The sequence below is a fragment of the Panthera pardus genome, unplaced genomic scaffold, assembly GCF_024362965.1.
Source record: "Panthera pardus isolate Hobbes unplaced genomic scaffold, ASM2436296v1 HiC_scaffold_2, whole genome shotgun sequence".
Lineage (NCBI taxonomy): Eukaryota > Metazoa > Chordata > Mammalia > Carnivora > Felidae > Panthera > Panthera pardus.
This window is the reverse complement of record NW_026526765.1, coordinates 123,138,944-123,162,404: the sequence shown is the minus strand read 5'-3', so window position 1 is coordinate 123,162,404 and position 23,461 is coordinate 123,138,944. Positions and strand designations below refer to the sequence as shown.

At 37.8% G+C, this 23,461-nt stretch overlaps 1 protein-coding gene across 2 annotated transcripts in view; it reads left to right on the top strand.

Annotated features, from left to right (window-relative positions):
* The window catches only part of UBE2D2 (ubiquitin conjugating enzyme E2 D2), a 54,177-nt gene that overhangs the window by 4,044 nt on the left and 26,672 nt on the right, over positions 1-23,461 (top strand). The window contains exon 1 of one of the 2 annotated variants that reach the window (XM_019424355.1): positions 22,385-22,405. The exons of the other annotated variant lie outside the window; for it this stretch is intronic. Coding sequence (XP_019279900.1) covers positions 22,400-22,405 — 6 coding nt within the window. The 5' untranslated portion in view covers positions 22,385-22,399. Of the gene's footprint in view, positions 1-22,384; positions 22,406-23,461 lie in introns of those variants that run through there. 2 annotated transcript variants of the gene reach the window in all.

Below are 23,461 nucleotides of genomic sequence, written 5' to 3'. Positions count from 1 at the left end.
TTACTGTTATCCTGATATTTATAGTTAACATTCGGTATACATGGCTTTAATGCCAGGATTATTACTTGATTTATTCTGTTCGTATGATAAAGATTTTTAGAGCTAGTTTCTTCTAAAACCCCTCAAGAGACATCACTCCTGGAAGTGGGGGGGAACCTCAGTAAAATAAAGATTTCAAACTCTGATAGTTCTAGGCCAACCAGGTAACCAAAGTGAGCAAAAAATTGAGGGGAACTAGAAATTACATATGCTATCAGAAGAGGGCAGCTGCTACCCTGCTGTCTCCAAATGTTGCTGTTACCAAGATCTGTGGGCCCACTGTTGCCAGGTCTTCCTCCCCCCCCCCCCCCCCTTTAAAAGGGAAGCCACAAATCTAGATTTTGGCAACCAATTCAAATTAAAAACAAAACATACTTCTGACAGGTTTGGTAGGCTCCAGTTTAATTTATGAATTAACATTAAAAGATTGAGGTTCAGTAAGCAGTCAGGAATGTAAGGATTGAATCATTTAAACCATAGTTGCTATCTTTTTTAAAGTTTCAAAAGTTTATTGCTTTATGTAGATGGGCAAGATTAAGTAGGTTTTTTTTGTGTGTGTGTGTGAACTGTTAATTAACTTCTTTGCTGAGGTTTTTATATGGTTATGTGTGAGGTCATAGGGAAAGCCAATTTAGTACATGCATTGATTCCCACAGAAGTTCGTTTGTATCTTACTCTTAACCTCATTCTGCTCTGTTTCATGTTGTGAATCATCTTTGTATAGACTGCACACTTTGAAAATGTTTTGAGATTGGAAGATTACAAAAGGATTGATTCTTATCTTTGTAACACTGCAACAGTATTAAATTAAAAAATAATTTTAAAATACTGTATTTTAATCGTGATACCACAGTATTATCAGAGGTAAGGGTAAAGTGAATTCTTGTCAAAATGGCAAAGCAAATTATCAAACTGTTCTGTGGAGTATTGGTAACCTTAATAAATGGTTCACTGAAGATAGCTGTTTGAATTAGATCTATCTTAGAAAGCAGATACACCTTCTTACTCCAAAAAATAAGTTTCTTGAAATCTCTGCAGAGATTCTTTATTTAGTTTTAGTTTTTTTAGTTTTTCATTAGGAAATGATTCTTTCTTTACAAAGTTTCATTGGATTGAGAAATTTTCTTTGGCTCTTCCAGGTTGCTATTTAAATGTAATTTAAACAGCCATCCTTGAAGGATAACTTAATTTTGGTTGCTTTAGACACTCTCAGTGTGTATTACTGTACTGCTGACTGACAAAGAGGAAGTTTTGACAAAGTCCAATTCTAGATATTTTAGTCCAGAGAGAGGGCTGCTAAAATATCCTAGGCGGTTCCCAGGATAGGAATACCTGACTCATGCCTGATGCTGCCAGGAACCTCTGCAGCCTCATCCCAGAAATGCAGGAGCACACTTTTTTATTTCTGTAGAAATAAAGTTTTGGTGGTTAGGTTCCCAGGCTAACCTTCAAAATCATATTTAACTATGACATAGGAAAATAAAGTACCATTTGATCTGTCTCCAGAGTCAGGTGACGTTTCACGTAATAGAATCATAAAATGTTAGAACTGCAGCACATCTCAGAGCTACTCTCTGAAAAAGCCGTGTGACTTCTAGAGCTGAATCAAGAACCTGGGTTTCTTGGGTATGTCCAGTGTCTTTTCTGGCAGACTGTGTACCCTTATGGATCTGTTAGGTATGTAAATCCAAAGGATGCAGTCTTTTTCTTTTGTTCAAACAGTTGGGCATTCAAACTGTGCCTTGGAACCAGATCTTTGCCTTAGCATCTCTTTTTATTATTGAAGAGATGTGTATGAACTCCCTTAAAACTACACAAAGTTCGGATATTCTGTTCTCCATATACCTTTCAACCTTTCATCAGAGTTAAATGGGTTTTCAATCTCTAAAAGATTAAGAATCCCTGTCTCATGTCCTTCAACACTGTTTTAATGTTAGTTGGTGACCCAATTACCTATTCTACAGAGAAAATAGAAATATGTGAATTCTTTCAGATTTCCTTTGAAGCTTTTGAAAACAAAAACAAAACCCTGTAGCTACCATCTTTAGAGTACTCATGCAGTTTCACAATTACTGAATCTTCTGAACACCCCTGTGAGAATTCTGTTCTCCCCAGGTTAGATGGGAGAATAGACACTTGGAAAAGTAAACAAACTTGTTTATGATTCTGTGGTTATGGTAAGAAAAGCCAGGATTCAGATTCATGTAATCTTGACTTTAGCCAGCCATTGCTCCAAATTGACCTTGGTCATCACTCTTCTTCCTTCTTGTGTCTGGAGAAGCTATACTTTTTCCTTTGACAATCTAACTTTTGCTTTCGTATTCTTTCTGCCAGGTCCTTGCTCTCTAGTAATTTACTCTCCTAGTTTCTCCTCTCCTCTTCTCTTCTCTTCTCTTCTCTTCTCTTCTCTTCTCTTCTCTTCTCTTCTCTTCAGTCCCCTCAGCATTCAAGCTTCCTAAACAAAAATAAACGACAACAAAAAACTTTTTAACTCCCCTCCCCCTCTTTCCTCTTCTTTTTCCCTCTCATCTCTGGCATTTCAGTGCCAAAATTCTTAAAAGAATAGTCTATTCACTATTCTGAGATTGCTTAGTAAGGTCACTGGTCATTACTTAATTGCCAAATTCAGTGGACACCCTCCTCAGTTTTTATTTAATTTTTATAACAGTTAACGTTGTTATCACTCATTTTCCTTAGCTTCTGATAAACTGCTGTCTCTTCCTTCCTCATATCTAGTGTCTCCCAACTTTATTGGAATGCTTTTCAAACTAATATTATTGATGGATACAAATAAGAATTCATGAAACATTGCACACTTGGGTTAAGATTGACCTCACAAATGGTCCCGGGTAAATCAATTAAAATGCATATATCACAGTTAGGTAAATTATTTAAAAACAAAATATATTAAGAGGAAACATTATTGTTTCTTATAAAGTCAAACTATAAACATTTTTTTTTTTTAAGTTTACTTACTTATTTTGTGAGAGAAAGAGAGCAGGGGCAGAAAGAAGGAGAGAGAGAATCCCAAGCAGGTTCCATGCTGCCAGTGCAGAACCTGATGCTGGGCTTGCTCTCAAGAACCGTGAGATCATGACCTGAGCGGAAACCAAGACTTAGATGCTTAACCGGCTGAGCTACCCAGGCACCCTAAAATGGTATTTTTCTTACCTAATAAAAGAGATCTTCATCAAGGGCTGCATCAAATGTGTTACTGTATGTAGCTTTCATTATAGTACAATACAAAAATTTGTTTCTAACAGGTACACTCTAGCAAAAGAATGCAAAGTGTGTATTTGACATCATTCTTGCAGTTAGGCAACTATCAACATTGTTAATTGTCTCATGAGTAGAAATAGACAGGTTGTCTAATTAAAAAACAAAAAGAAATTTATGCTTTGCTCACGTTTATTTCAAAATAATTTGACTTTTGGGGCTTAAGAATCAAAGGACTTTGTTTTTTATTTAAAGCTTCCATATTCTAGTTGTAACTCTATGGGGAATGGGTTACTATTGTAGAAATACTTAATAAACAGTATGCTTTGATTAAATCTCAAATATATATTGAATTACGGCAAGAAACTAGATAGATAGTGGAGTCAGATAGACAATAATATCCTTGAGTAAGTGCTGTTTGTGCATCACAACACAGATGGACATCATTTGTTTTGTGTTCTCGTTTCTTCAGACAAATTATGGCTTTAAACCTGCAGAAATACGTAATATTCTTAAAAACATGTATTAAAAGTAGATAAAATTTAGGGCAAAAAATATTGTCACCTTTATGTTTCATTCCTAGAATACAGACTAGTGTTTTGTGAGAAATGCTACTGTAATTGAAATAGTTCTGATTGATCCTTTTCAGAAACATTTTCCTTTAGTCTTTGTGTTTTTCCTTATACAGTGAATGTCTTCTCACCCCACCCCCTCCTCCTGAATTCTTTATTTATCCTTGGAGACCCAATAGAAATGGCTTTTCTCTGTGCCTGTGTGCCCCAGGCATGCAGGCAGTAGGGTTCCACTATAGAACTATTTCTTAGTATGTAGACATGATTGATTGTTCTTCCCCTCTGGACTGAGCTTTCCTGGGCAAAGTCCTTGTCTTGCTCATTATATTTCCAGTATCTGATGCATAGTAGGCCTTCAGTTTTTGTCAACAATATTGAGCGAATAATGACAGCAAGTGATATGGTGAAAAAAGTAGTGGGATTTTGGAATAACATCTGTTGAGTCCTGTGCTAGCTCTGTGGCCTTAGGCAAGGTTACTTCGCAGATTTTTTTTAGCCTCAGGTTCCTTGTTTATAGAATGAGGGTAGTGTCACTTACCCTGCAGACCTGTGGAGGGTGAGTAGAAAGGAAAAACAGACTACATAAAAGGTAGGCTTTAATATAATCATTGTGACTTAACTGCTACAGTTAGAAAGTTGCAAATACAATACCTAGAACATTTTATTCTTTAACCATTTAAGAATAAGTTGTTAACATGATGTCTCATCACCCCCAAATACTTTAATGTGTATTTCTTATAAACAAGGACATTCTGCCACATAATCCTAATACAGCCTTCAAAATTAGGAAATTTCCATTGAGATCTTACTGCCATGTAATCCTCAGACCCCATTCAGGTTTTGCCAGTTGTTCCAATAATGTGTTTAGAAAAAGGATCCAGTCCAGAGTTACTCGTTGCATTTTATTATCTGTGTATACTCTTGCTTAATTCCTTAGTCTCTTCTTGGCTTCGTGACCTTGACACTTTTAAAACATTAGAGACCAGTTATTTTGCAGAGTGTTCCTCAGTTTGGGTTTATTCTCGTACGATCAGATTTAGGTCATGGATGGAGTGCCTTGCTGGCTCAGTTGGTAGAGCATGTGGCTCTTGATCCCAGGGTTGTGAGTTCAAGCCCCACATTTGGCATTGAGCCTATTTAAAACACACACACACACACACACACACACACACACACACACACACACACAAATTTTAGATTAGGTTGTGGATATGTGGTAGGAATGTCAGAAGCAATGCTGTGTTACTGTCTTTGTTACCCTATCAAATGGTATGTGATTTTGGTGGGATTCTTTTCATTGCATCCTGTCAGGTGGTATGCAATTTCAAATTGACCCATTACTGAGAATTTTCACTTCTATTACTTGATTAAGGTAATGTCTACCACGGTTCCTTACTATACAGCCAACTCTTTTTCCCTTTATGATTAAATAAGTATTTTATTAGGAGACATTTTGAGAATATGTACTTACCTTATTTGTGTTATTTATTTGTTTCACAGAAAGTACCCCAAGTCTTAGCTACTTAAACATTTATTATCCCATAGTTTCTGAAGATCAGAAATCTGAGAATGGCTTATAGCTAGGTGATTCTGGCTCACGGTCTTTTTTGATGTTGCTGCCAAGCTATTGCCTGGAGCTGCAGTTCCCTGAAGACTGGAGAATCCTCTTCTAAGCTCATTCCCATGGTTGTTGACAGAACTCAGTTCCTTGTGGGTTATTGGACTAAAGGATTAATTTCCTCCCTGCTTAAATCTCTCCATAGGGCTGCCTGAGTATGCTTAAGACATGGCTTCCCTTAGAGTGCCCCCAGAGAGAGCTAGAGCGAGCAGCCACAGTATCTTTTATAACCTAATCTCCCAAGTGACATGCTATCACTTTGCGATATTCTGTTGGTTTCATAGACCACACCTGGTATAGTGTAGGGGAGAGAACTAAAGGGTTTAAATACTAGGAGTCCAGGATCATTGGGAGCTGTTTTGGACCCTGGGTACCCCACTGTCATGCAAAAGTATTAACTTACTTATTTTTAAACTTATATTTGGACTCATGATTTCAAACTATTTTATTCAGGTAGATTATAGTAATATCATTTATTTTAATTCTCAGTTGTTTTGTTTTTCCCTCATCATTCTTTGAGCATTTAGTTTGTTTTGGCAGCATAATATATCCCTGGCTTTTTTTTTTTTTTTTTTTTTTTTTTTTTTTTTTTACCCTGCTCTAGCTGTGTAATCATCTATTTTTCCAAGGCTTCCTAGTTCTGTTTACTGGAAAATGGTATTTAGAAATCAATATTTGGATGCTAGGTATGCTCACTGCTCTTGAAATCTCACTGCTTCCAAGCTTTCTCAGTATAATCAGTGGATGTAGCTAGGGAATATGTATATGTATATACAGACACATGGACACACACAGTACACACATTTCCATGTATATTTAGTTTTCTCTGTATATATTAAAAAAAAAAACATGAGTTCACATTGGTACCTCTTAATTCCAGTCGAATGCCATAGGGTTCACCCTATATTTCTTCTTTCCAGTATAACCATTTCTTTTCTGACAGTGAGAAGCCTGTTACTCTTAATAAATGTACTCATTTCATCAATTTTCCAGTATAATCAACCTCCCAACGCTGGGTGCACCTGCATAGATACCATTCTTGCTTTCCCTCCCCAGGAGTTGCCCTTAATTTTCCTGACTTGGACATCTTGCACTGGGTCATGTACATCCCCTTATAGATTTTCTCAGAATTTTTAAAAAACAAAGTAAAATAAAGGACTTTTTGTTTGACATACATATTTAGATAAAAACTGTTTAAAGTAATAGTGCTAGTCATATAGAACATTACTTAAAGCAGATACAGGAAGTTCATCCCAGTAATTGTAACCACATAGCACTTTTTCCAGTTATGGAATATGGCTCGTTCTTTTCTTTTACCTCTCTCCCTTCCTTTCTCTTCAGTTTTAAACCTTTATTTGATAATCAGCACTTAGTTCTCATCCACATTAACTGTCTATAAGTTTTTGAAAATGGTGATAGGTACTTAGGTAACCAGTGTATAGAGCTTGTTTGGTGAATCTTCATCCTCCTTTTTCTGGACAACTGCACATGTAAGGTATGGAACATTCCTTATTCCTTTGGCCAGACAGCTTCGTTCAGCCAGGTGTCAGTGCACACATCTGGAGTTCCCATTGCCTTTGTGGCAAATTTCTGGAAGTCTTTGAGTGCCAAGGGGCACACTTCTTGAAACTTACTGCATGGATGCGCTTTTGAACGTTAATGTATATTCTCTGGTCACTACCTCATTGGTGGCAGAACAGCCCTTCTTCTTAACACCCTTCTTTGTGGTAGCCATTCTACCAGGTCCTGTTTGGAAAGGGAAGAGCCCGATGTATTGTGGAGAATATGGCCTTTTCTACAGCCATTCTTGGAGTAAACGAAGACCATGGTTTTAATTTAGTGTTATATTCTGAGGTAGTTTTGATTAGTAACCTTATAAGCTAGTCTCCATTCTTAGAAATAGTTGGAAACAACTGTAATTAAAGTTCTGAAACTTATCTTTTATTATGAAATAGTTTATGAATACAAAAGGATTTAGACACTGATATGACCAACACCTATGTACTTACATGCAATTTAATATTCAGAACTACCTAATTTAGCTCTAGTGTTAAAGTTTTGTTAGCAATAGCTTGTCTTTTTTTTAGGGTTTTTTTTTTTTTTTTTCTTACTAAGTAAACTCTCCACCCAAGTTGGGGCTTAAACTCATGACTCCCAAGATCAAGAGTAGCACACTCCATTGACTGAGCCAGCCAGGCACCTCAATAGCTTCTCTTTTTAAAGCTTGGCATCTTTGCATATTTAGAAATATTCATGTTTTCATAAAGGTGTGTTGTTGTAGGTGATGGGAATTGCTTGTGGAACCCCCCCCCACTTGACTTAATTGCATTAAAGCAATACCATATCCTCACTGAGTTTAGTAGTAGACCAGATTTTTTATATCTTTAAGCATTGCGCTTCACTTTTGTTGACTAGAAATAGTAAAATCCACTTTGAAATTATTGAACATACCGGCACTATGTCATACATAATTTGTGAGCTGTTTTTAAAATCTGTGAATTACCATGATATTTAGTATATCTTTTATGAGATTGATTTGAAAGCATTTCCCAAGTGTTTAAAACACTGACTAAATTGGTTTAAAACAAGAATTTGAAAAAAATTTTTAATGTTTATTTATCTTTGAGAGAGAGAGAGAGAAAACGTGCGTGCACATGAGCTGGGTAGGGGCAGAGAGAGAGGGAGACACAGAACCTGAAGCAGGCTCCAGGCTCTGAGCTGTCAGCACAGAGCCTGATGTAGGGCTCAAACTCATGAACTGTGATGTGAGATCATGACCTGGGGTGAAGTCAAATGCTTAACTGACTGAGCCACCCAAGTGCCCCTGAAATTTGAATTCTTTTTGAAAAGAGAAATATTTATACCCTTTATTTTCATTACTGTGGGACAAATCTTGAATGAAGAAAGTCTGTTTACCTTACAGTGCAATCCCAAGACATGCTTATGCAGTTATTTTTTTTCCAGTATATTCTTTCTGTTCCTCTTTGTTGAATCTGTAACTTGATGTGGAAATTCAATTGAATGAGGTCACATGCAACATAATACAAGGTTAAAAAATTGTTCAGACTTCAAGGAACAACCCGAAGCTAACAGTGTTTATTGGCATTTGGAGAGGAGCTATTTGTTTCTTAGCCCAGATAGTAAACTTGACTTGATCTGTAATTTTAGAGCCTGAAGTAGGGCCACTACTGTGGCACTCTTTTTACTTATGTGGTAGTATATTCATTGTCTTTTAGCTTCCAGGGTTGCTGTTAAGTCCAAAACTGTTCTGATTTCTGATCCTGTATATGTGACCAGTTTTCTTTCTGGAAGCTTACAGGTTTTCTTTTTTTTTTTTTTTTTTTTACTTTTTTTTTTAATTTATTTTTGAGACCGGGAGAGACAGAGCATGAACAGGGTAGGGTCAGAGAGAGGGAGACACAATTTGAAACAGGCTCCAGGCTCTGAGCTGTCAGCACAGAGCCCGATGTAGGGCTCAAACTCATGGACCGCGAGATCATGACCTGAGCCGAAGTCGGCCGCTTAACCGACTGAGCCACCCAGGCACCCCCAGGTTTTCTTTGTCTCACATGTGATATTTCATGACAAGTGGTGTTGTAGGTCAATTTTCATTTATTTTGCTCAACATTCAGTTGGTCTTTTTGAGCCAGAAATTCACGTCCTGTTTGTTTTATTTTGTTTTCTTTTCCAAATTATATTTAAGCTCTAGTTAACATACAGTGCAATATTAGTTTCAGGAGTAGAATTCAGTGGTTCATCACTTACATACAAACCCAGTGCTCATCCTAACAAACGCCCTCCCTCTCCCTTTTTTTTTAATGTTTGTTTATTTTTGAGAGAGGAAGTGTGGGGGAGGAGGGGGAGAGAGAGGGAGGGAGACAGAGGCTCTGAAGCGGGCTCTGCCCTGACAGCAGAGAGCCCCATGGTGGGCTCACACTCACGAACTGGGAGATTATGGCCTGAGCCGAAGTCAAACCCTTAACCCTCTGAAACACCAAGGTGCCCCAACAAGTGCCTTCCTTAATATCCATCCCCCATTCGTCTCCCTTCATTAGCCCTCAGTTTGTTCTCTGTTCTCAAGAGTCTCTTATGGTTTGTTTCCTTCTCTTTCTTTTTTTACCCCCCTCCCATATTTTCATGTTTTGTTTCTTAAATTCCATGTATGAGTGAAATCACATGGTATTTTTCTTTCTCAGACTGACTTATTTCACTTAGCATAATACATTCTATCTCCATCCCCGTCATTGCAAATGGTAAGGTTTCATTCGTTTTGATGGCTGAGTAATAACTCCATCTTCTTTATCCCCATTTTCTTTATCCACATGTCCTCAAGTTTTGAAAAATTTTATTGAATCATTTTGTTCATGGATTCATTAACTTCATTTTTCTCTTTTCTCCCTTTTTTTTTTTTTTTAACTATTACCGGATGTTGGACTTCCTGGACTGCTCTATGCCTTTTCCCTCCACACACCTTCTACCTATATGGATTTGCCTATTCTGGACATTTTATATAAATGGAATCATACAACATGTGACCTTTTGTGTCTGGCTCATTTTGTTTAACAGTGTTTTCAAGCTATATCCAAGTTACAGTACATATCAGTACTTAGAATTCCTTTTTGTGACTGAATAATATTCTGTTGTATGGGTAGCTAACATTTTCTTTTTCCATTTACCAGATGATGGGCATTTGGATTGTTTCCATTTTTTTTTAACCTGTTAAGAATAATGTTTCTTGAACAGTATTTTTCAAATACTTTACAATTTTTCTGTGAACATTAATTTTCGTTCGTATTGGATATATACCTAGGAGTGGAATTGCTGAGTCATGTGGTAATTGGATGTTTACTTTTTGAGGAATCGCCAGACTGTTTGTAAACAGGCTGCACTATTTTACATTCCCACCAGCAATGTATGCATGTTCTAGTTTCTACATATGGTCATCAACACTTGTTACTTTATTATTTTGATGATAGCTTTCCTAGTAGGTGTCAAGTAATATATGATTGTAGTTATAATTTACATTTCTCTTAATTACTGAATGATATTGAGCATCTCTTCATGTGCTCATTGGCCATATATATACATCCTCTTTGGAGAAAGGTGTATCCTTTGCCCATTTTTATTTACTTATTTTTTTAATGTTTATTTTTGAGAGAGACAGAGCGGAACTGGGGGAGGGGCAGAGAAAGAGGGAGACACAGAATCTGAAGCAGGCTCCAGGCTGTGACCTGTCAGCACAGAGCCTGACACGGGACTCAGACCCACAAACCTAGAGATCATGACCTGAGCTGAAGTTGGATGCTTAACAGACTAAGCCACAGGTGCCCCTGTTGTTGTTGTTGCTAAAGGAAGTTTGTTGTTTGTTTTTTCCTTTGCCCATTTTTATTAATAAATATTTTTTTAATGCTTATTTATTTTTGAGAGAGACAGAGAGCAAGCAGGGAAGTGGCAGAGAGAGAGGGAGACACAGAATCCAAAGCAGGCTCCAGGCTCCAAGCTGTCAGCACAGAGCCGTATGCGGGGCTCGAACTCGTGAACTGCAAGATCATGACCTGAGCTGAAGTCAGATGCTTAATTGACTGAGCCACCCATTTGCCCCTCCTTTGCCCATTTTGAAATTGGGTTCTTTATTGTTGAGCTGTAAGAAGTCTTTGTATATTCTGTATACCAAACCATTATCAGATAAGTGATTTGCAGAGTTTTGTGCTTTTGGTGTCATATCTAAGAAAGTGTTGCTTAATCCAAGGATACAAAGATGTACATTTATGTTTCTTTTTAAGGGTTTTATAGTTTTAGCTGTTACATTTAGATCTTTGATCTGTTTTTTAAATTTTTTTCTTTTAATTACATATACATAAAACCTTCCATCTAAGCTATTTTAACATAGACATTTCAGTGGTATTAAGTACATTCATATTGTTGTACAACCATTACCACCATCCATTTCTAGAAGTCTTCTCACTTTTCACAACTGAAACTCTGTTGCTGTTAAACAATAACACCCCATCCTCTGTCTCCCCAGCCCCTGGCAACCATCATTCTACTTTTTTGTCTTATTTTTGACTAGGTTTCTCTTTTTTTTTTTTTTTAACGTTTCATTTATTTTTGTGAGACAGAGCATGAGCAAGGGAGGAGGAGAGAGAGAGGGAGACACAGAATTGGAAGCAGGCTCCAGGCTCTGAGCTGTCAGCACAGAGCCCGACGAGGGGCTCGAACTCAAAAACCGTGAGATCATGACCTGAGCCGAAGTCGGACGCTTAACCGACTGAGCCACCCAGCCGCCCCAACTAGGTTTCTTATATAATTGGAATCCTACAGTATTTATCTTTGTGTGACTTACTTCTTTCACTTTAGCTTAATGTTCTTAAAGTTCATCCATGTTGTCAGAATATCCTTCCTTTTCAAGGCCAAATAATGCTTCATTGTACATATATACCACATTTTGCCTATCCATTCATCTGGTGATGGATTCTTGGGTTGTTTTAGCTATTCTGAGTAATGCTGCCATGAACATGGGTATACAGATAACTCTTCAAGACTGTGCTTTCAGTTATTTAAGGTTTATACCTAGAACTGGAATTGTTCGATCATGTGTAATTATGGTAATTCTACTTTTAATTGTTGGAGGAACTACCATACTGTTTTCCACAGTGACTGTACCATTTTACACTCCCACTCACAAGGGTTCTAGCTTATCTTGACCAAAAGTTGCTACTTGCTGTTTTTGTTTTTTTGTTTGGGTTCTGGTAATAGCCTTCCTGAGGGGCTCCTGGGTGGCTCAGTCTGTTGAGTGCCTGACTTTGGTTCAGGTCATGATCTCACAGTTCTCCAGTTTGAGACCTGTATTGGGCTCTTGGGTTCTCAACTGTCTGTGCAGAGCTGGCTTTGGATCCTCTGCCCCCCACCCTCCCCTGCCCTGCACCTCACCCTCCTCACGCTGTCTCTCTCTCAAAAATAAATAAACATTTAAAAAATTGTAATAATAATAGCCTTCCTGACGGATGGGATATTGTTGTCTCTGGTCCCTTTTTTTTTTTTTTTTTTTAAGTTTATTTGTTTTGAGAAAGACTGAGACAGTGTGAGTGGGGGAGGGGCAGAGAGGATCCCAAGCAGTCTTTGTGTTGCCAGCGAAGAGCCTGATGAGGGATTCGAACCCTTGAACTGAGATCATGACCCAAGTTGAAGTCAACGCTCAACTGACTGAACCACCCAGGCACCCGTTCGTCTTTATCTAAAGTTGATTTTGAAGATGAATCCTCAGATGGCTGATTTCTTTATTGTCAGTTATTTATATTAAGAGTGGGGTACTAGAAAACTGATGAAAAGGTCTAAGCATACAGGGATGAAGTTTGGCAACTGTAGAATTCAGTTTACAGTTTGCTGGCTAGGCTATTTCTCTAGATGAACCATTAATATCAGTGAATTGTAAAGCTCCTTGTTTTGTACTGGGCACGTTTTTCTGAGGATCTTGTAATCTCCCACCTAGACAGTACAGGCCTGGCTTCCAGTTTTCTCAGAATCACCAGGAACAAAGTTTGTATGTAAATGTTCACTTAATCTTCCTGTTTTCTGTACATCATCCATGCCTTTGACTGTGTCAGTCTTAAGACCTTCTGTTTTATCCTTTCCAGAAAATAAACCTCTGACTTGTGGCTTGAGTGGGGAGGCATTCACTGAAGGAGTCCACAAAGAAGTGATCTAGACATACTTTTATTAGTTTTAAGTTTTAAAGTTATTTTTAAACTTTATTTATTTTGAGAGAGAGAGTGCAAGCAGTGGGGAGAGGGGCAGAGAGAGAGAATCCCAAACAGTGTTCGTACTGTCAGTGCAGAGCCTGACATGGGGCTCAAGCCCAAGAACCCTGAGTCATGAGCCGAGATCAAGAGTTGGACACTTAACTGACCAAGCTACCCACTTAACCTACTGAGCCACCCAGGCACTCCTGGAAAAGTATACATTTTACACTTGATCTTAGCCAAAAGGCCCTAAGAAGTGATGGAAAAGTACACTTTTTTTTTTTTTTTGGAAAAGTATACATTTTAAATGACAAGCATTTTCAACAAATGCCAACAATGTAGTTTTTAAAATTTATTACCCTGTAATAGACATTTTTTCCAAGTTTTTGTATTGCTAGAGACACTGAAGCATCAACATTCCCATACGTGTTTCTTGGTACACGTAGGTGAGGGTTTCTCTTTATAGTTAGTAGAGTTGTTTGGTCTAGATTGTGAGCCTTTCCTTGTAAGATATTGCCACATTGATTTCCAACCTTTGTGACACCCAACTAACGAGATACAAAACTTTCTAATTAACTTTTTCTTTTAAAATTTCCCTCATTATGTGGGGTGTCTGGGTGGCTCAGTCGGTTAAGTGTCAGACTTCGGCTTAGGTCATAATCTCACAGTTGGTGAGTTCGAGCTCCGTGTTGGGCTCTGTGTTGACAGCTCGGAGCCTAGAGTCTGCTTTACATTCTCCCTCTCTCTCTGCCTCTCCCCCACTCATGCTCTGCCTCTGTCTCTCTTTCTCTCAAAAATAAACATTAAAAACATAAAAATAAAATAAAATTTCCCTCAATATGAGTATAACACACTACAGAGAAAAGCACTAAACAGATGTCTAATAAACCAGTGCAGTTTTCAAATATACACAAACATTGAACATTCTGTAATAAATTTCCAAGTACCCTATCACCTGTCATTTTGTGTTCTTAATTACCCCTTCCACCCTCATTAGATTATTTTGAAGCCAGTCCCAAATATCACATCATTTTATTTGTCAGTAATTCAGAATATACTACTAAGAGATAAGACAGTGGTTTTCAGCTCTGGGCGATTTTGCCCACTAAGTAACATTGGGCATTGTTTGTAGACATTTTTGTTTGTCACAACTGGGAGGCTAGTAGTAGGTGCTACTGGTATCTAGTAGGTAGAGGCTAGGGAGTTGCTAAACATTCTGCAATGCATAGGATAGCTCCCAACAGCAAAGAATTATCCAGCCCAAAATGTCAGTATTGCCCAGTTTGAAAAACCCTGAGACAAGAATTCTTTAAAAATCATGTGCATGGTACAGTTATCACATCTTTTTTTTATTATTATTAAGATTTTACTTTGGGGCACCTGGGTCTCTCAGTTGGTTGGGCATCTGGGTCTTGGTTTCAGCTGAGGTAATGATCTCACAGTTCGTCAGTTCGATCCTGTGTTGGGCTCTGTGCTGACAGTGTGCAGCCTACTTGGATCTCTCTCTCTCTCCCCCCCCCCCCCTCTCTCTCTCTCTCTCTCTCTCTCTCTCTCTCTCTCTCCCTCTCTCCCCCCTCCCCCCTCCCCCTTCTCCCTCTCCCTCCCTCCCCCCCCCTCCGCCTCTTTCTCTGCCTCTTCTCCCTCCCTCCCCCCACCAAAAATAAATAAGTAAGTAAGTAACCTCTTGGGGCTCCTGGGTGACTCAGTTAAGCATCTGACTTGGCTCATGTCATGATCTCACAGTTCGTGAGTTCAAGCCCCACATCATGCTCTCTGCTCTCAGTGCAGAGCCCACTTTGTATTCTCTGTCTCTGCACACCCACTGCGTGCATTTTCTCTCTCTCTCAAAAATAAGTAAATATTTTTAAAAATTAAAAAAAGATATTTTAAGTAATCATGGGGTTCAGATTCACAACCCCCACATCAAGAGTGGCATGCTCCACTGACTGAGCCACCCAGGCACTTCTGTAGTTGTTACATGTAGAATATGAACAATATTGTGATATCAAATGTCAGGTTTAAAATTTTTCTCCTTCAAATGAGATTTTAAGTATCTTTTACATTTGATTTTTTTTAATTAAAACAAATTCAACTAATTGCATTTGGTTGATGTCTTCTAAGTCTTTGTTAATATATAGTTGTCTTCCCTTTTTTTACACTTATTTGTTGAATAAAACATATCCCTTGTCCTATATACTGTCCCCCACTCTCTAGATACTGCTAATTGTATCTTTGTCTCCTTAAACAGACTTGAAAACAGTCCTGTTTGTAATGCTGCTTCCAGGAGTTGCTTGTACCATCAACTTGTGAGCCTTTATAAATTTGATTCCTTGACTTTTTCCCATAAATTAGGATTTACCTTCTTGGGACTGCTAAGTCACTAACACTTGTTGTTCTTGTTTTTTATCTTCCCAAAATTTTTTTGCTATTGTTCCGTCCACCATTCTTTTGTGCTCCTGGGTTTAAGCCTTAAGAAAAAAAAATCTGTTGACTCCTTAAATATAGAGAACAAACAGATGGTAAGTTACCAGAGAGGAGATGGGTAGGTGGGTAAGTGAAACAGGTGAAGGGGATTAAGAATACACTTACATTGATGAGCACTGAGTTATGTATGGAATTGTTGAATCACTATATTGTACACCTGAAACAAATATAACACTGTATGTTAACTACACTGGAATTAAAATTAAAAAAAAAATCTGTTGACTCTCATTTTAATAGGATTTTGGAGAGAGTAAAAGTTACGTGTGGAATCTGTCACTTTGCCTGGAAATTTGAGATACTTTGGTTCTTCCTATATATCTTTCTAAACACATGCTATAATTATGAGACCAAAATTCATATTTCTAGGAGTTGTAACTCTAAAGGAACAGGTACTTCAAAAGTCATAGAGTACAATAGATCTAATCATTTTTATGTAGCAGATAAAAGTATTGGACACTTACAATATTCTAAAAATAGTTAATAGTTTTCTTCTAGATCAATATATAACATTTAAAAACAGCTATCTTCTATATTTAGCTAAGATGGCTAGCTTATTATTTAAAACCTCATTGAAGGCTTTAGATGAATATTTATACCTACCAAGATTAATTATTGTTTGGTGTTGTAAAGGACTCTGGACAGTATATAAGGATGTCAGATCTGGAGGAAAGTGGATCACTTGAAATAAACTACTTTTATCTTCCCACTCTTAACAATATTTTAAAATATTAAAAATATTTCTCTTAACCAAGTAGCTTTCAGTAGCAAGGCAGTTGTGGATTGTTGAGGTTTTTGTTTGTTTTTTGTTTTGTTTTTTAGTATTTAGCAGAATTAGAAATTTGTGAGTGTTCTTGCTGAGAAACTGCTATGGTAATAATTTTTGAAAGGATCTATTATTCAGAGTCCTATTCTCTTTAGAGACTATGTAGGGGTATTTATCAGTTAGCTTTGGTGTGTAAAAGATGACTCTAAAGCTTAGTGCCTTAAAACAATGACTTACTATTTCTCGGGATTCTGTGGATTGATCAGACAGTTTTGTTTCCTGTTTTGTCAGCTAGGGCCATTTTTGTGCTCATAGTCCGCTATCACCAGAGTTAGAAGGTTCAAGACTTCCCCTAACAGGTCTGGGGACTTGATGCTCACTGTTGGCTGAAATGTATATCCTCAGCCCTCAAAGGGTCTTTCCAGCAAGATGGCCTGGACTTCCTATGTGGTGGCTCAGAGCAAAAGAAGGAAAGCTGTCAGGCCTCTTAAATAATAGACTTAAAACTGACACAGTATCACAATTGGTCTATTTTTTTGGTCAACCAAGATGGATAGCTAGCCAGCATTCTAGAGGAAGGGAAATAGATGATTTCTTTCTTTTTTTTTTTTAACTTGTTTTATTTTTTATTTTTTAAAATTTACATCCAAATTAGCATATAGTGCAACTATGATTTCAGAAGTAGATTCCTTAGTGCCCCTTACCCATTTAGCCCATCCCCCTCCCACATCCCCTCCGGTAACCCTCAGTTGTTCTCCATATTTATGAGTCTCTTCTGTTTTGTCCCCCTCCTTGTTTTTATATTATTTTTGTTTCCCTTCCCTTATGTTCATCTGTTTTGTCTCTTAAAGTCCTGATATGAGTGAAGTCATAATGATTTTTGTCTTTCTCTGACTAATTTCATTTAACATAATACTCTCCAGTTCCATCCACGAAGCTGCAAATGGCAAGATTTCATTCTTTTTGATTGCCGAGTAATACTCCATTGTATATATATACCACATCTTCTTTATCCATTCATCCATCGATGGACATTTGGGCTCTTTTCATACTTTGGCTATTATTGATAGTGCTGCTATAAACATGGGGTGCATGTGTCCCTTCGAAACAGCACACCTGTACCCCTTGGATAAATGCCTAGTAGTGCAATTGCTGGGTCATAGGGTAGTTATGAGATGATTTCTTGATAAGAAGAGTAGTGTGTTCTTATAGGGAGGGAGAAATTGTTGATAGCCATGTTTGGAGATTATTTACTGCAGGGGAAATTATAGTAAATGTTGTCTTAATAATGTGTTTATTTCTTGGATAAGGCCATGTGTTAAGAATTTAATTTAGTAGAATTTTGTGGTTTTGGATTCATTAAAAACAATTCTTATGGTTGAGTGATATTAAATTAACATTTTCCAAATGTTAATTCAAAAAAGTTTTTCTGAAGATTTGTTTAGCCAATCAGTAGGAGGAAGGAAGAGAGAAGTAGACGGGAAGGGAAAAGGTTTGTTGGAGTGAAACCTAAAAATATGATTGTTTTGCAGAAAAAGGTAGCCATTTTTTGGGGGCCTGGTTTTTTCCTGTCAGTAACGTCCTAAATTGCTTTATTTTTTCTTTTTTCTCCAGCTTTATTGAGATGTAATTGACATTTAATACTGTTTTTAAGTTTATTTACTTTTTGAGAGAGAGTGCCAGCAAGCAAGAGAGAGGGTGAGAATCCTAAGCAAGCTCCGTGCTGGCACTGCGGAGCCTGATGTGGGGCTCGATCCCATGAACCATGAGATCTTGGCCTGAGCGTAAATCAAAATCAAGAGTCAGAGCCTTATCCATCTGAGCTACCGAGGCACCCTATAACATTGTGTAAGTTTCAGCTATACAGTGACGATTTGATACACTTACATATTGCAGAATGATTACTGCCATTGTATTGGCTAACCACCTCCACATGCCACATAAGTACCATTTCTTTTTTGTGATGAGAACATTTAAGATACACTGTCTTAGGCAATTTCAAGTATATCATACAGTATTACTAAATGTAATCACCTTACTGTACATTAGATCTCCACAACTTGTCCGTCTTATAACTTGAAATACTGTGACCAACATCTCCCCATCATTTCCTCCATCCTCCCACTCTCCCAAGTTGCTCTGTGTAACCTAGTGCTGGGAAACTAAGGGGAATGAATTAAAAAGATAAAAGATACTAGTATATAATTTCCTTTTTTTTTTTTCTTAACATTTTTGTATTCATTTTGAGAGAGAGATAGAGCACGAGCAGGGGAGGGGCAGAGAGAAAGAGAGGATCCCACGCAGCCTCTGTACTGTACACTCAGAGTTTTACCTGGGGCTCTAACTCATGAATCGTGAGATCATGATCTGAGCTGAAACCAAGAGTTGGTTGATTGATTGACCGAGCCACCCAGGCACCCCACTAGTATGTAATTTCTAAAAAGCTCTGTATGTACTAGAATTAAATGATTTCTTGTAGCATTAAAATGTAATTACTGGGCCCTTTTGTGTTTTTCACCTTATATTCTTTAAATTTTTCCTGTAAGACTTTAAAAAATTAAAAATCAAAGAGGTGGTTCTCTTCTTGGTTGCCTGTGTGTTCTGGAAATTGTTGGATAAAATTTGAGTTACAGGAAGAAAGAATTTCATACTACCAGATTTGTTCCTACCGAGACTCCGACTTAACTCATGATCTTGAGCACACATGTATTTTTTTTTTAACGTTTATTTATTTTTGAGACAGGGAGAGACAGAGCATGAACGGGGGAGGGTCAGAGAGAGAGGGAGACACAGAATCTGAAACAGGCTCCAGGCCCTGAGGTGTCAGCACAGAGCCCGACGCAGGGCTCGAACTCACGGACCGCGAGATCATGACCTGAGCTGAAGCCGGATGCCCAACCGACTGAGCCACCCAGGCGCCCCAATAGCACACATGTATTAAGAAACTTGAGGACACACCTGAAGCTATTATTACACTGTATGTTAACTAACTGGAATTTAAATAAAAACTTAAAAAAAAAAAGAGAAACTTGAGGCCGAGGAGGTTGTATTTTTTTTATTTGATGGGTAATATTTTCATACTTTCCCTATTGTCATACCAAAGAACTGCTTCGCTGCTTGCCACCTCCTCTTTGTTAATCTCAAAAATGTTCCCGAATCCTCAGTAGCCCCACTGTAATGATTATATGGGTTAAACATTCCCTGTAGGTTAATAGGTCAGATATGCCATATTAAAAATTGGCTTTGAGGGGCACCTGGGTGGCTCAGTCGGTTGAGCGTCTGACTTCAGCTCAGGTCATGATCTTGTCATCCATGGGTTCGGGCCCCGCCTTGGGCTCTGTGCTGACAGCTCAGAGCCTGGAGCCTGTTTCAGATTCTGTGTCTCCCTCTCTCTCGGCCCCTCCCCCACTCATGCTCTGTCTCTGTCTCTGAAAAATTAATAAACCTTAAAAAAAACATTTAAAAAAAATACTGGCTCTGAGAGTTATACTTTGTTCTTAATATTAAGGTATAAAATGTTTTTAAAACAGGTAATATTCATTGTTCATAAACCTTTCCCCAGCCTAACTATAGATTTGAAATTTTTTTTAATATTTATTTTATTTTTGAGAGCGTGAGTACACGTGCAAAAGAGTGGGGGAGAGGCAGAGAGGGAGACAGAGGATCTGAGGTGGGCTCTTGAACTGACAGCAGAGAGACCGATGTGGGGCTCGAACTCACGAACCATGAGATCATGACCTGAACTGACTGTTGGAGGCTTAACCAATGGAGCCACCCAGGTGCCCCTATAGATTTGAATTTTGTTGGGCCCTTTCTCAACCCTTGCTCCTGATAAAGTGGAAATTCTTCTCGAGTGTGAATTTCATCATAGGAAAACAGAAATTGTTCATTTTTCTTGTCATAGTTCTATAATATCTTCCCCAAGACACTAATAAATGCTTCTATTATGGTGTAAGAGATACTTGACTGGATGGCATCTCAAGTGATTTCAGTGTGGACAAAGAGCTCCTGTCTCTTAGCTTACATAAAATGTAATTTTGAAAAGACATTTCTTCAGATGTACCTATTCACATTTTTGTTAATATTGTCTAGTGTCTAGTTTTGAAGGTTGGAGTGTTCCAGGGAGACACAAAAATCTCATTCTGTCAAGTTAGTATTCTGAATAACTGTTCTAAAATACAATCGCAGACTTGAGACTTGGTTTGGGTTTTGGTTTTTTGGTTTGTTTTTAATTTGAATTGTATTTTCTGTGCCTTAATCATCACATGAGAGAGCTTTGCGAATATGTAGCCAGTCTTCTAACATAGTAAAACTTAATGGCTTAGTTGACTTTGGTTACCTATGTTACAGAGATTGTCAGTCTTTAGGAAGACTGATTTAACTGGACAGATTATTCATTTTGAACTCCTGAGGTTAGTGTTGGAGAACTGGTTAAACAGAAACTGACTATGCTTTGGTATTGAAGAGTAAAGTCATTGAGAAGTAATACTCTTAAATTTCAAGGATTTACAGTTCTAAGTAACAGTTTTTATATATTTCAAAACATCTGAGAACCAAAACTTAATCGTATACTACTTACTAAAAATAGTACATGTGAGTTTTTTAGGGGATGGAGCATAGCTTTACAGGGTATAATGGGAAATAGAATGTCATTTTTACCTCTTTGAGGTCCCTGTTGTCCTGCCATTTGAAATAGCACAGACATATACCAAGATAGGGGCACCTGGGTGGCTCAGTCAGTTAAGTGTCCGACTTCAGCTCAGGTCATGAACTCACGGTTCATGAGTTCGAGCCCTGTGTCAGTCTCTGTGCTGACAGCTCAGAGCCTGGAGTCTGCTTCAGATTCTGTGTCTCCCTCTCTGTTCTTCCCCCGCTTGTACTTTGTCTCTCTCTCTCTCTCTCTGTCTCTCAAAAATAAAGATTTAAAAAAATGTTTTTTGAAAAGAAATACACCAAGATAATTAATATTAATTAATTTCCCTGTTTTCTCTAGCTTGGGACTGTGGTACATGATTATCGTTATAGAAGAGTGTGGCAGTGACCTTTGACAAAATAAATTCTTTAGGTTTCTAGTTGGTATGTAGTTGTCAAATGAGGTGGAATCAGCTGGTGAAGCATACAAGATTCTGATTACCTAATGCTAGGAAGGGGGCTTTTCCTGACATTTCAGGATTTTCTTTGGAGCTTAGTGAGTGGTGGAATATTTTGGCATACGTGCTTCAACTGTCTGTTAGCTCATAGACTGTTCTCATCTATCTGGCTATGGGCCACCCTCATTTTGGACATAGAGTATTGAAGAGCATTGACCACTGCTTCAGTAACTGAAAGGAGAGGGAATTTCAAACACTGATAGATTCCCTATATAAAGTCTAGCCTGCCCTGACAACCTTGCTACCACTGTTCGTCAGCTCCAGGAGTTGTTAGGAAATCATAGCTGTTTACTTCTTTTGCTTTTGATACCATGTGCACCTCCCTAATGTTTTGTCCCCCTGCTTACTACGTAAGTAGTCTTCTAGAAGAGTTGTGCTTCCCCTGTCCTAACTAACTCTTTTATTAAGTCATCTTCTACTTTGGCCCTGATTGCCAAAATTCTAAACTTTGCTAGGTATAGGATCCGATGGCTACACTGTCAGAGGATATTAATGCCTTTCCAAGTACTTTGTTGAATCTAAGATGTCATCATTTGAAAGATGTATACCATTATTGTATGTACTAAGAAAGAAAACATACTACCAGTTAAGCTGACATGCCATTGATTGTAATATGCAATTTGATTTCAGATACATATATAAAATATATATTTATATTATATTTATTGTATTATATTATATATATTTAAAGTGTCTTAACAATCAAAGAAAGATGGTATTCTCTTTCTCCAGCTACTTAAAATTACTCTGTAATTGTAACTATTCTTCAACAGATACTTGGTGCTTCCCATGGACCAGGCATTGTGCAGAAAGGCTGGATGGAGGTCAGGTCCCTATCTTTCATTTAATGTTGAGAGACATTAAATAATCACAGAGATAAATATGAACTAGACTGGGTTATTAAAGCAGCTTGTGCTTCTCCGTCGTAGTATTTAATAAGAAATTGAATGGAAATGGGGGGCTTCCTGGAATCACCTCTCCAAGGACAACATTTAAGTGAAGCCTGAAGGTGCATGAGGCAGGTGTGTGCAGAGTATTCTGGCAGACTGTTCCTAGAATCTTGGACTGGTTGAAAAAAAATTTTTTTTTTAAGTTTTGAAATGAGTAAATGGTAGTTCATATAGGAAAATAAAGTCTAGAAAAAGTTCTTGATCTTCAATATGAACAAAGAATGTTGTCTTTAATTATAATAGAACATTTCCATCTATGTGATAGCTGCTGAAATACTTAAACTTACTGTTTTTCCGTATCATTCAGACTGACTCCAAAATACCCGTTCCATTCAAATTCAGTAGTTCAGTATCTTTTGTATATTACTGTGGACTGTTTCCTGACACTGTCAGTGACTAAGCCAAATGACTAGGCTTCTCTGGGAAGTTGATGTGCTTTTGTTTATCTTCCCATTTGCAAGTGTTCAAGTACCAGTTCTCCGTGGTACTGTACTAGGCATTCATCCATTCATTCATGCATTTGAGTGCCTCTTACATTCCAGGCTCTGGGAAACAGAGTAAAGAATAGGATATATCTTGTCTTTCACTTAAAGAGTTTGTAATTAAGCATTCAAGGGGTAGAGGTGAAGGTATTTGGAAGTTAACTTTTGATAGTTACAGGGAAAAAAAATTGAACATAAAATATTACTATACAGTACTATATTTGATACTAGGTTTATATAGTACATTTAATGAGTAATGTAGCAGCTTGGAGGAAAAAAGATGTCCCTGGGGAATAAAAAATATCTTTTCATTCTAAGGAATCAGTATGTGAACACTAATTTTTTAAATTGGAAGTGTTTAGTGTTGATGTGGTTTTTTAAAAAATATTTTATTTCTGGGGCGCCTCGGTGGCTCAGTTGGTTGAGCGTCCGACTTCGGCCCAAGTCA